This window comes from Hippopotamus amphibius, chromosome 4 (genome assembly GCF_030028045.1).
Source record: "Hippopotamus amphibius kiboko isolate mHipAmp2 chromosome 4, mHipAmp2.hap2, whole genome shotgun sequence".
Taxonomy (NCBI): domain Eukaryota; kingdom Metazoa; phylum Chordata; class Mammalia; order Artiodactyla; family Hippopotamidae; genus Hippopotamus; species Hippopotamus amphibius.
Window position 1 is genome coordinate 144,497,324 of NC_080189.1, and position 14,935 is coordinate 144,512,258.

The 14,935-nt window shown below is 32.3% G+C and overlaps 1 protein-coding gene across 1 annotated transcript in view; it reads right to left on the reverse strand.

Annotated features, from left to right (window-relative positions):
- EXOC5 (exocyst complex component 5) overlaps window positions 1-14,935 on the reverse strand; it is a 50,914-nt gene that overhangs the window by 14,576 nt on the left and 21,403 nt on the right. Inside the window, exons 5-12 of the mRNA XM_057730407.1 lie at window positions 13,173-13,237; window positions 11,092-11,120; window positions 9,882-9,991; window positions 9,315-9,359; window positions 9,063-9,203; window positions 7,968-8,050; window positions 6,771-6,980; window positions 5,366-5,513 (exon numbers count right to left, since the gene is read on the reverse strand). Coding sequence (XP_057586390.1) covers window positions 5,366-5,513; window positions 6,771-6,980; window positions 7,968-8,050; window positions 9,063-9,203; window positions 9,315-9,359; window positions 9,882-9,991; window positions 11,092-11,120; window positions 13,173-13,237 — 831 coding nt within the window. The remainder of the gene's footprint in view (window positions 1-5,365; window positions 5,514-6,770; window positions 6,981-7,967; window positions 8,051-9,062; window positions 9,204-9,314; window positions 9,360-9,881; window positions 9,992-11,091; window positions 11,121-13,172; window positions 13,238-14,935) is intronic.

Here is a 14,935-nt window from a genome sequence, read left to right on the forward strand (position 1 = left end):
TCACAGATACAGAAAACAAACTTACAAACTTATGGTTACCAAAGGGGAAAGGGGGATGCGAGAGGGATAAATTAGGAGGCTGGGATTAACATACACACACTAATATGTGTAAAATAGATAACCAACACAGACCTACTGTATGGCACATGGAATTATACTCAATATTATGTAATAACCTATTAGGGAAAAATATACACATATACACATATGTATACATATATGTATAACTGAATCTCTGTGCTGTACACCTGAAAGTTACACGATATTGTAAATCAACTCTACCTCACTAAAAAAATTTTTTAAAAAAGAAAAACCTACAGTAGCATACTAATGGTAAAAGACAATACTTTATTTTAAGAATAATGCAAGGTACATGCTCTCTCCACTTATATCCAGCATTATATTGGAGGTTCTGACCAGTGCAATAAGACAAGAGAACAAAAAAACAGGCATCTATATTGAAAGGAGTAAGTAAAACTGACTTTATTGGTAGACAACATGAGAGTCTATACAGAAAATCCTGTAGACTCTACAAAAAATGCTATTAGAATAAGTGAGTTTAGTCACGTTGCAGGTACAAAATTAACATATAAAAATCAACTGTATTTGAAAACTCAATATTGCTAGGACATCAATTCTCCACAAACAGAACTACAGATTCAAAGCAATCCCAGTCAAAATCCCAAACTTTTTCCCCCAGAAACTGAGAAATTGATTATAAGACTTATATGAAAATGCTTTCTATGGAAATATTAGAGGACTTACACTACCTGACTCAAGATTTATAGTTACAGTGATCAAAACAGTGTAGTATAAAATTTCCAGAAGAAAATATAGGCAGTATACTCTTTGACATAGGTCTTAGCAATATTTTTTGGGATCTGTTTCCTCAGGCAAGGGAAAGAAAAGCAAAAATAATCAAACAGGATGCAATCAAACTTAAAAGCTTTTGCACAGTCAAGAAAATATTAAGAAAACAAAAAAGGCAACATATTGAATGGGAAAAGATATTTGCAAATGATATGCAAGATAAGGGGTTAATATCCAAAAAATATAAAAAACTCATATAACTCAGCTTAAAAAAAAAAAAACCTGATTAAAAAATGGGCACAATCAGAATACACAATTTTTCCAAAGGAGACAAATGGCCATCAGGCAGACGAAAAGATGCTCAACATCACTAATCATCAGAGAAATGCAAATCAGAACCACACCTCATACAGAATGGCTACCAAGTCTACAAACAACAAACACTGGCAAGGATGTGGAGAAAAGGGAACCCTCATACAATGTTAGTAGGAATGTAAATTTGTGCAGCCACTATGAAAACCAGTATGGAGGTTCCTCAAAAAACTCAAATAGAACTACCAAATGATCCAGCAATTTCACACTTGGGTATATATCCGAAAAAAACAAAAACACTAATTACAAAGATACATGCACACCAATGTTCACAGCAGCATTATTTACCATTGCCAAGATATGGAAGCAACCTAAGTGTCTATCAACAGATGAATGGATAAAGAAGATGTGGTGTAGAGTGTGAAGCAATTATATTCCAATAAAGAGCTTAAAAAAAAAAAAAGATGTGGTGTATATGTATATACAATAGAATACTACTCAGCCATAAAAAGAGAAAAAATGAAATTTTGCCATTTGCAGCAACATGGATACATTATGCTAAGTGAAATAAGTCAGAAAGAGAAAGATAAATACTGTATGACATCACTTACATGTGGAATCTAAAAAATACAACAAACTAGTGAATATAACAAAAAAGAAGCAGACTCACAGGTATGAAACAAACTAGTGGTTATGGGGCAGGGATGGGGTGGGGGAGGCAGAAACTACTGGGTGTAAGATAGGCTCAAGGTATTGTACAATATGGGGAATACAGCCAATATTTTGTAATAACTGTAAATGGAAAGTAACCTTTTAAAATTGTGTAAAAATTAAAAAAAAATTTTTTTTTAAAGAAATAAAACTTAAAGGAAGGAAAGCAAAGGAATGGAAGGGAAGGGAAAGGGAAGGGAAAGGAAAGGAAAAAAAGAAAATATAAGAGGAAATCTTTGTGACCTTAGTTAGGTTAGGCAAAGATTCCTTAAATATGATACGAAAAATACCTCCCATAACAGAAAAGTGTTAAATTGGATATCATCAAAATTAATAACGTCTCATCTTTGAAATACTCATTAGATGAAAAAGACAAGTCACAGACTGAGAGAAAACATTTGCAAATCATGTATCTGATAAATGAATTTTAACCAGATACACAACTGTCAAAAAATAAGGAAACAGACAACCTAATTTTAAAAAATGCACAAAAAATACACCAAATTATATATATGGATGGCAAATAAATGCAAGAAAAGATGCTCATCTTTAGTCATTAGGAAAATGCAAACTAAAACCATAATAAGGTATCATTACATACCTTATTACTCTAAAATTAAAGAGTGATCATACCAAATATGTTGGAAATAATGTGAAACAAATGGAACTTCTCATATACTGCTGGTAAGAATGTCAAATGAAACAACTCTGAAAAACAGTCTGGCAGTTTGGTAAAAAGAATTATCATATCAATTATCACTCAGGAGAAATGAAAGCATATGTCTGCATAAAGACATACACATGAATCTCACAGCAACTTCATTTGTAATAGTCAAACACTAGAGCCATCTAAACTGTCATCATTAGGTAAATGGATAAACAAACTGTGGTATATTCATGTAATAAAATACTACTCAGCAATAAAAGAACATACTAATTAATATAGACAACGTGAATGAATTTCAAAACATTGATGCTGAGTTAAAGAATCCAGAAACATGTGTACACACTATAATATACTATAATCCCATTTATTAAAAATTCTAGAAAATTAATCAACTTCTTGAAAAATCATATTTAGCTTTCAAGACTCAGTCCTGAAGCATGCTCTTCTTTTTGAAAACCAATCTACAGTGAGGTAGATCAGTGGTTGCCCAAGGACAGAAATGGAGGCTAAAGGGAGATTTTAAAAGGGCAAAAGGAAACTGTTGGAGGTGAAGGATATGTTCATTATCTTGACTGCATCATAGTTTCACAAATGTACACAAAATTTACCAAAGTTACCAAATTGTACAGTTCAAATACATGCAATTTACTGAATATCAATTATATCTCAAAGTTACTAAGTTTTTTTAAAAAGAAAGGAAAAAAACCACCAATCTGCTCATTACATCGCCCTTTTTAACATCCTTTAAAACTTCCACCATCATCTAACGAGGTCAAGTCCAAATTTCTAAGTATGGTATACAAAGCATTTTGTCTACATTTTCAATCTCTTGTCTTATTACTCTCCCCATACCCTTTTTTTAGTTCATGTTGCGTGACTGATCTCTGTATATGTCTTTGTGCATGTAATTTTCTCTCTTCCTGAAACAGCATGTCAGAATCATCTTCTTGAAGATATCCCATTTAGCTTTCAAGATCCAGACCTCAAATGTTCCCTCCTTTTTGAAATCCTTCCTGATAAATACTCTTCCTCAATTCTTTGACCAGGCAGAGCTAGCTGGTTGCTTCCTCTTCGGTCCCAGCACTGTATACCTTACCTTGCACTAATTCTTTATATATCTACCTCTTTTCTCCACACTATTCCAAGTAATGTAAATGTCTTGTATTTACAACCTCAATGTCTAACATGGCAGCTGGTACAAAATAAATACAAAATAATGTTTGTTGGATTAGACTGCAATGAATTAAACTGATTTTCAATCTCACGACTTTCCAGAGAGATCATGATTTAGAGCTAGTTGTTGTGATTCAAACAATAAATACGTTGACAGCTTCATGTTTGATGCTCTGACACTTTAGGGATATTTTAACATATTTTCAGTATTCAGAAAAGTACAGATATCACTGTACCAAATATACCCATAACCTACCCAGATGTATCATATCTTAACATTTTTCCATATGTGCTCAGGTTTTTTTCCTTTTGGGGGGCAGGCATAGCCCAACATTATAAATATAGATAATGTCCCCTTGGGTATTCCTCCCAAGGCAACCACTACTCTGAAGTTGTTAATCACGCCCATGCTTGTGCTTGTGTATGCTCCTAAGCGATTTAAAGTATTATTTTACTTTTTAAAACTTTATATTGTGGTATACTGAATATATCTTTCCCTTATCTTGCTCTTTTCACCAAACACTGCATTTTGAGATTTATTTATGATGATACATGTAACTCTAGTTTAGTCACTTAAATTGGTATATAGTTTCCTAGTATATGAACAATGTCAGTTTATCAGTTTTCTTTATGGTACACTTAGTTTGCTTCTAATTATTCACCATGACAAACAATGTAGCTTATGGTGTTAGACATGTCATGTGCACCTACAAGTTTCTTTGAGGAATTAACAAATTACTCTCCTAAGTATACCAATTTTTACTTCCAATGGCAGTGTATGAGAATTTCTATTGCTCCATATCCTTACCAATACTTAGCTATCAGCAGACTCCTTAATTTTTGCCAACCTATCGAGAATGACAGTATTTTCCCTGTTTTAAGTTTCATTTTCTCACTAGTGAGACTGAATATCTTATTAATAATTTGTTTTTTCTGTATTTATATGCCTTTGACTTGTTTTCTATTGATTTATATTTATATATATAATTTATATTGATTTACTATTCATCAATATAAATATATAGACCACAAACATCAATATAAATAAAAAATTAAGACTGCCTCAACTCTCAATTTCATATTTAAGAAGTATATATCTCAGTTTCTTCCCCTGTAAAAGAGGAATAACAACCTGTTTATTTAAGAAATGTTACAATGATTAAATGAGTTAATAACATACCTAAAGTGCTTGGAATAGTGCCTGGAACATAGTATATGGTATACAATTATTACCCACTATTATTTGTTTTATAAATCTTCTGCTACTAATACTGGTTACAAATACCTTCCCGCAGACTATGACTTATCTGTTTACTCTGTTAAAGTGTGTTTGTTGAAGAAATTCTAAATTTTAATAGAGTCAACTTTTCCTTTCCTTTGATATCTGTGTTCTTAAAACATCATTCTCTCCCTAGTGCTCTATTTCTTTATAAGATAGGTCTAATCCTCCCTCTCATATCTTAATTTAATATCTCACCAAAGGAAATTTGATGTGCTCAACTTTAAAATTATACTAAAATATACTTCTAAATAATTTAAAAATAATTCTCTTCCCCAAGCAAAAATCCTATTTTTCTATTAAAATAAACAGTTGTTCCTAACCAGAGAGCAGAGTTACATCTTATTACAAACAAGGCAAAAATTAAAATACACAACTATGTATAAATAAAATAAATTTACAATTATTCTTACTCTATGACATCTTTCAAAGGCTTGTTTGGTTTCTTGCAAAAGATTAACCACCACTTCTTGGGATAGGAAAGTCTCTCCATGAGTATCGATACTTGGCCCCAGTGGTAAGTTGGTACGTTGTCTAATTCTCTCTTTCAAATCTTGAATACTAGTGAACAAACGAAGAAAGAACACTGCTATACATAGATTTCAATTTCAAGTACTCTCAAACTTAGTATACATGAACTAAGAAAAAGAAGAAAAATGGACCAACAGTCAAAAGACCTAAAACTTCTAATTTCAATAAGTAGTTCTGTAAAGTGAAACAAGCATTAATCTCTAAACAGAAGACCTTCATCTGAAAAATGAGTAAATTTGGAGTTATTATCTCCAGTCTCTTTCAGCTCTACAATTCTGACTCAATAGCCCAAAACTCCTTGTTTGGTTTCCTTAGGAAGTTGGCTTTTCCAAATAAGTTAATATTCCAGATAACTAAATGGTCATGCTTAAAACAAACCTCAATTTAAACATATTGTACATTTCTTCATTATTATTAAACATAATTTAGCTTTTTTCAATGACTGAGGGTCATCAAGAACATTTATTACATGAAAATATTTTTAGAAAATTACATTTTTTGGTCCTAGAAGATATAGCTCCAGACTGTGAACTAATTTTTTTTAAAATTCTTATGACTGTTCTTTAGTTTTTCTCTTTTACTTGCTCCTGCCTTTCAGATGTCACTTCTTACTCCTAATTATAATCTCTCCATGATCATTATTTAGCATATGACAAACTGGGAAACAAGAAACTGATTTGGGTGTATAATAATGTGAACTGTCAACTCTGATTATACGGCTCCACAGAAGTCCTTCTGATTCATCCCAGAATCAACTAAATTCCAGATAGTTGAGATCTAGATAACTGAGTTGCCACCAATTCTTACAGCAAATCATTTTACTTTCTTCTAGTATTTATGTTCAGGTTTTAATGTACTACTTAAATAATTTTATATCCAAGTCATTAAAAAGCTCAGGGTACCAAAACTGTGAACTATTTGCCTTTTTTTTAACCACACCTGCAATAGCAGCAATAAAACAATGTGCTCCTAGTTAATAACCTTGAATAATTTATTCAGCCTAAAAAAGGAAGGAAGGAAGAAAAGGGGAATGAGGGAAGGAAGGATAGAGGGACGGAGGTAGGGAGGGAGGAACTCTTTACAGTACTGGTATTCTGACTTTACATTTTAATAATGTTATAGTAGAACATTTCAACATGAGGCTTGAGAGACAAGACTTGATGAATGGTGTAAATAAACTGAATTTAAAAAATTCTTCACAGAAAATTCTAATGACTATTAATATTTCACAAATATAATAAAGTTTTTTTAATATCTTTAAACTGTAACATTTAACAAAACACTTACCCTCCTGTGCCAATGGATCTCTTTTGATGGTTTTTTGAATCATAATAGCGCTGTAGGATCATAGCACTTCTGCTTTTCAAATATCCAGTCTCCACTTCAATATAGTTCTCCAAATAGGAAATGAAAATGGACTTGATAAGCTTGGACAAGAAAGTCTGTTTATCAGTACCTAAGTTAAACTCCATCAACTTGCTGGAAAGATTTGTGGTTCTTTTCAGGAAAAAGGGGATAAAAGTTAATGTATATTTTAGGTATAGTAACAATATTAAGAAATACATATTTTTACAATGTGACTTTTTCATAATTTATGTTAAACCACTATTTCTTAAACTCTGGGAAGTTACTTAGGATGCAGAGAGCAACAGGGTTATAAATATTAAGTAGAATGAATATTACAAACAACATCATGGTTTTGAAAACTGCCAGGGAGATGACTCAGGAGAGGAAACTGAGGTAACCAACCAGTCTATAAATGGCAACACTGAAGAATGGCTTCAAGTATGCCATTCATGACATGGTACCCAAGTCAAAATACTGAGAAGACTACGCTCTGTTCATTCTCTTCTTTGTCCCTGAACTTTCCTCTAATTTTCTGCGTCTCACTGTCGAAGACAGGCTCACGATAGTGCTGCTGTTGAGATGGACTTCCTGATTATAGTTACTTTTGAAAACCCTGTTCTCAAAATGATGACAATGAAGAAAAGCAATAGAGTTGGGAAAAGAAACTCCACATGAAGCTTCTACAAAGTATAACATTGCCATTTACAAAAGCACAAGACAAATTTTCACATCAGACTTAAGTCTGAAATTGTCATTTGTTAAGAATTTGTCACTCCTTTTCTCAATTTCTAAAGTTTTAACTGCAGATAAATGTAATTACACTAGTTCTTAAAGAAAAAAAATAAAGAATAATGAATTAGCTTACAATTAGAAACAAAATTCTCAAGTCTTAGTTTAAACAAGGTTTTATATTTCATTAAAGTACATTAATATAAAGTATAATATCCAATTCCTTAAGTTAACATGCTAAGAATGTTGCTCTTGTACAATACTAGTCCATACAGCCAGTACTTAACGCTAAAAGGTATACTGCTATCTGACAAACTGTTATTCAAAAATACCTGAATACTTCCCCATTTTCTGTTTGAAAAAAAGAAAATATGAGATATTACTATTTTCTAGTAATTAAAAATATACCTTGTATATAAATCGTAGAGACTTTTGAGATACTGCTCTGCATCGGACTTCCTACATTCTTCTAACTGGTCTTTCACAAAACTCTAAAAAAAAAGTCAACATTCTGTGAATTAAGTAAATATTAAATTATATAGCCAATTTTTTTTTCTTTAGAATTACTCCACATTCTTGAACTGTTCTGACTTAAAATCCAGTGGAAAAGGCAATGCGTAGAAATAGACCTATATAAAAAAGTAATAAAAGAGGTTTCTAATTTTTATTGCTTCTCATATTTACTCATACATCTATATCAGTGTTGGAAATAAGCATTAAGAATCTCAAATATCTTGTCTTTTGAAATTGGCCTATCCTGCCTCATGAAGTACACTGGAGGGGAAAAAAAAAATCCCCAAAAAACAAAACCTGAAGCTATATCAATATGGTCAATTCCTTAAAGCAGCATTTCCCAAACTGTAGTCTAAGTAAAAATAGTGTCCTCTGTGACACTAACAGATCTTACTATAAAATTGGAAAATGCTGTACATTATACCTCCGCTTCTGGAGAATCACAATACATATTAGTATCTTTAAAGACTATTAAAAGTCCTGAATTGTATTTTAAAAACAACACTTATTTAATGTTGCTCAGTCCACTGGTAAACATAGTTTAGGAAATGTTGCCTTGAAGTATAGAGCTATGGAAGTCAAGGTTGTAAATGAAATTCCTGTGTTTTTTCTTTTCTTGTTAGTACCATATTATAAAAAATTCTATAGACTGAGCTTGTAATTCTTGTTCAATTTCGAAAATGCCATCTATTGGTGAAGGTGAGAACCCAACAAAAATTAAAATCTGAGGCTAACCTACCACAACCTGATACACATGTAATTTTAAACACATGCTCTGATGACACAGTGATTAACACCTTTTTTCTTAGTGAACAATAAAACATTTTTTTTAAAAAAGCATGACATATGTAGTTCCCTTCTCCTACACTTAGTAACTGGATTACTATTCCTAAGGATATTATACAAATAAACTGAATTTTAAAAAACTTTTAAAACAGAGAGAAAATAAATCATATATTGCCTTAAGAACTAGTCATTGTTTTCAATTACCTGTAGTTTGATTTCAAATACATTTTGAATAAGTTTAGCCAGTACTGTTTCTGGATTACTAAAGATATCTCCAACTTGTTTGTTCACCCGTTGACAGAGTATTGCTGCATCTTCAAATATATCATTTCTCAAGTAAGCACCCTAAACAGCATAGGAATTTTACATAATGAATATATAATTTTAAAATGCTTTTTAAAACACAAATTAGCATAAAATAAAATAGAATCCCAATAAAGTGTACTAATATGTTACCTCCTGGCACTGCTTTATATAAACATCAACACAATGGGAATAACCCTAGGAAAAAGAAAGAAATACATATCACTGTTTTGGTTCAATTATAATGATAACAACAACAATGTCAATAAAAGAGGTATTATATGTAATAAAGCTATGCCTATGCCTCAATAAATGGCCAACAGTAATAGCTACTCTCTGGTTCCTATATTTCAACAGATACTTAAGGTCAAGCCTTCTTGCTTTTGAATTATTTCATCATGTGTTTGACTGAAAAAAAAATACACTAAACACTCAGAAAGCAGACAATATGATTTTCTATGTCAAACTACATAAAATACAGTGACAAAATATTAATATTATTGAATGTAAGATCCTTATTTAAATAATATTAAATACCTAAAATTTAATATCATTTCTGGAGAAAGATACAAAATGTTCATTCAAATTATTCCAAATAATGAAAACTGTTGTGGTGATATACTCATACAACAGGGGAAACTCAGAGACTATTATATGCAGAATTCATATAATCTCCACATTCTTTAAGACTAATCTGCATTTTAAATTTTTACTATTTACCTTAAAATGGAGTAAAACAGCTGCTACTTCTCTCATTCTGGAGATTTCACCTCTCCTTTGCGCACCAGTAAATTCCTGAATCAGCTGGCATTCTAAATCATGGTATTTACCTAAAAACAGAAAGTCATTCAGCTACAATGAGACAAAGTATCCAGATTATTTATGAGTATACAGTTTCTTTATAGATATAATGACTTAGGGATCCAGCTTTCCTTTAAAAGAATTGCAAAAACCATATAAGATTATAGGTAGTGGATCAAAACCCTATAATACACTGTGGTATATAAATCTATTTTCAAGACAAAAAAATCTTCCCAACTGGTAAAACAGGTGAGCTCCTATAGTCTGACTGTCATTTACCACTGCTATGTAAAAAAGTAGCAGGCTGGGAAACACCTTCTGGATGTCATTTCTGATAAGCAAGAGATAGGAAAAATCTTAAACCTGAACTCATGAAAAGGGTGAGGAGAATTATAAAACTCTTTACTAGAATTCAGATGCCTTTACTATTAACAATGGCAGATTCAATACCAAATTACATCTTAAGACAACACGTGATATTCAAGTCACTACATTCATGAGGCTATTACGGTACACCTTTGTGGAAGCAGGTGGTCTTTGAACTTCAATGACTTCCCAAAACAGTGACTTAAGACTATTATGGGAGCCTGCAAATACAGTGGCTTTTCAAGAAATCTAGAATAATCTGCTTAAAATACAATCCAAAGATCAAGAATCAAGTTATTATGTAATGAGTTAAATAGGTGCTGAAATGGTCATATGAGCTTAGCTTTTAAAAAAGAGAACGTACATTAGAACTGCATGAATGAATACAAAAACAACCTTCAAGATACACTGTTAAAATTAAAAACACAAGGCATGGAAGTTATTTGTATAGTATGCCAAAAACACAAGTTACGGAAGCTATTTGTATAGTGTGCCACCAATTATTTTAAAATAAATGGGGACAGCAGAACTAAATTCTACACATTATGTACATGACTTATGCCCTGTGCTTGTATACCCATAGAATATTCTGGAAGAATACCCAAGAAATTGATAATAGTTGTTTCAAGGAAGAGGAATCAAACTCAGGGATGGGGTAGGAGGCTGACATTGTTTCCACTCTCTTCTTTTACTATTTTCCTTCTTTTATACTAGCAGTTTAATTGCCTATCAAAAACAGTTAAATAAATAGAACCCTACTTACTTGCAATTTTGGATTTAACTTCTGAAAACCTGAAAGATAAAAATCAATGATGAGGTTCATTATTTGTGACAAATGTACATAGTAATGTAAGATGTTAATAAAAAGGGAAACTGGTTTTGGGGGTACACAGGAACCCACTGTACTAAATGTCATCTTAAAAAGGGAAGGAAGGAAGGGGAGGGGAGCAGAGGGGAAAGGAGGGGAGGGAAAGACAAAGCCAGAGGGCAGAGAGTACTGATAGGAAGCATGCCATGTAACAAAACTGTATCTGGGTAATTCAGGTGGGGTATCTGGGTCTCAACGAGGAAATTCACATCGAATAACCAATTCCCTTTTAAAGAGGGAGGAATTCTATATGAGGCATTAACAACCCAGACAGCCACAACAACTGAGTTATTGTCCCTACTCATATTCACTGACATTTTAAATTCACTTGATATTTGTCTATTTTCCCTTCTGTTGGGATTTTCACATACGAAGTTTCACTACTGTTACTTAAAAGAAAAACGATAAGATAAGCACATACAAACAAGTTATTTTAAAACTAGAAAAATAAAATAGAAGCCATAAAAAGGACCCAGCAACCTGCCTAACATTCAACTTCTGTAAATTCAGGAACTAAAATATCACATACACCATAATTTCTTCAAATACACTAGATTTTTTTTTTCAATACACTAGAATTTTTTCAAATCATAAATATCGAGGAATGTACAACATGGAAAATTAATGTTGAGAGATCTTATGTAATTAGTTTGAAGAGACAGGAGAGTGGCTGACAAAAGAGATGCCAAAGACAGATGAAGAAGGTAATAATTTTAAGAGCTACACAAAACTGATAAATCAAAGTCATGGTAGATCAAAGAGTACATGTTAGGCCATACTGATCTTTGTGAAAAAATTAAACTTGATTAGGCTATATATTCAATTCTAAGGCTTGATAGAGAGACTAAAACAAAACTGTAAGAGAAGCATGTAATTGAGAAGTGGGAGAAGATGAATATATGCCTGTGTGTTTGTAGGGGTGGGAGACAGATGTAGCCAACAATTATCATGCACCTATTGTGAGCCACACATATTATCCATTTAAGTAAATGGTTTAACTATGAAATAAAATAGAGATTTTTTTGTGGGTGACACTAAAAATCATTGCTCATAGTGCTCGACAAGTATGAGATTATTAATAGTAGCTAAGTGATAGATGATTATTACTGCTAATCCTTTAAGATGATACAAAGTTCGGAGTCAAATCAGATATATTTGGGGGTAAGGAATTCACTTTCACTCTACGTTTGGGACATAATGGACAAGTTTTAAGTATAGCAATACATTTACATTCTACCTGTATCTGAGGATCTTCAAGTATTACCAAAAGAATAAGATGCATATTATCTGTTATAAGGGAAGACATTTTTTTCCAGATATTTAAATGGGAGAACCACTATTAACAAGATTTTATTAAAGAGTCTGACATTCCATGGACTAAAGGAAATCATGAAAGAATTTCCTTCTCAATGAAGTTTCTTTTAGGATGAAACTATTAATACCTGACATAGCAATGGCCCTAGGGCCTTCCATCTAAAACAGGACTTCTTAACCTGAAGTCCCTAAGAAGAAGCCTACGGATAGGCTAAAAGGTCTAAAACTCCATGAAATTGTATACAATAGTCTGTGTATCTGAATTTTTTAAGGAAATTTCATAGCTTTCACCAGCTTTTCAAGAGTGAAAGCAGCTCCTGAAAAAGCAGCTCAAAAACCACAAGTTTAAACTTTCTTTGTCCCCTCTCTTTTTATCAAAGTCCAAAAAAATGAAAATTCAAAATCTCACTCTAGTTAGTTTCAAAATTCTCCATCATTTTTTTCAAAAATAAAACACAGGATTGAAATTATTTCAAGATATATCATTGAATTTAGTTGAGACCATATTTTTTTCAATCAACTATTACATACTGTACCTTGTACAAAGGCAGTCTTCAATAAGTTCTTGTTGAATTAAAGAGCACAACCATACAGGAAAAAGTACAACTGTATTCTATACATTACACCATATACCCAAATTAGCTCTTGAGAAATAAACTTGCCTATCAAAAGGTAACTCTTGGGCGATTAGGTGCAACTTCTGAATGATGTCTGCTGCCTCCTTTATCTATTAAAAAATAAAAGCAATAATTTTTAAAAACTTTTATACATATCAAAAAATAATTTTACATTGAAAAAACAGTAATATTCTCCTAGGTATGCCCACAGACCCCCACCTATACAATTTTCTTTAAAAAACACAACAAATAAAATCTTATGAGCAAAAGGAATACACCTGGGGTATCACCAAAAATGAGTCCATAAAACATAAACATCTGCCATTATGGTACTGAAATCTTGTGATTTTATAACACCACAATCCCTTCCCAATGAAGCCTGCAGTTCAAGTTTACTCTTAAAAAATTCAAATCACTGACTGATTGTTGAAAGCAAGTTTAAGTATCTTCTGAGTTTATGAAAAGATAATAATTCAGACCATACTGCTGTATTATATCCCACTTCTAGTGAAGAAAACAACAAAAAAATGCCTGTTACTTAATGAACATATCAAGTTATAAAACTTGCTATGAAAGCAAAGATGAAGTTTAATATGAAGTCTCTAGAGTGGAATATGGTACAAATATGTTTGTACTTATTCAGGTTGTGGAACTAAAGGATTTAGGCAAGTGGTCTAAAATTCATAAAATACAGATATTTGTGCTTATTCACACTAATGTATGGGGAGTTATATAATGTTTACTTTTTAAAACAAATTTCAAATAAGTATTGATTTTTATTTTGGCATACCTTTAATAAATGATTTTATGATCATTCACTTTCTTTTACACTAAAAAAAAAAAAAGAGAGAGAAAGAGAGAGAAAGAGACTCATACAAACATGAAGGAGGAGCTGAGAACATGAATATAGACCTTTCTGAGTACTCATGTGCAGTCTGGCAAGCAACTGTGGAAAACAAAAGCAGGACCAAACGATACTGTTGTTGCCAAACAACAGTGAATATAGATAGCATTTCTGCTTCAGTTATCTCTCCTCTTCAGGGTCAGCATGTCACTGTCATTTCCAGTTACCAGACACTCACTCTACTCCGCTGCACATGGGCACAGATACCACTGCAGCATCACTTTTCACTATGCCATTCAGCTGTACTAGCAATGGCTACCCTTTTCTCCTCACCGATACCCCCTTCAGAAAAGACCTGCTTGGTACATGCTTTATGTTTCTATCAGGTGTTTGTTCTTGTTCTTGTTCTTTTAAGAGATGGAAGTTATGTTCTTGTTCTTTTAAGAGATGGAAGTTATTATGTAGTGTTTGCAAACTTCACTCAATATAGTAAGAAATAAAGCAGAGTAAGTAACACCTGAGTTTATGGAGTTACCATAGGTAATTATATTATAAAAATTGTTTCAAGCACAAGTAGCTCTTAAGATCATCCATCAGTTAAATGTACTATAAGTACAGGAGCTTTCAAAACCACAATCCAATAACTTGCTTATAACTGCTACTGATGTTAGGGTAAGGTAAGAAACCACCTGTGTTAACAGATTAAATATAATCAGGGCCAACAGGCATTATCTACAAGAAGAACATTAAGTTGTAATATGGAAATAAAATGGGTTTTTTTTCCCACAGAAGAAAATTAGAAGATTCTGAAAAGCAAAGATTAAAAAAAGCAAAAATGACTACGGAGCAGGAAGAAAAAGGAACAAGATGTATTATATTTTCCCATTCTAATTCCTTCCAAAATCACACACCTCCATAGCTACATGGGTGATTTTCTTTTTCTTTCCATGGGGAAGGTGGCTGG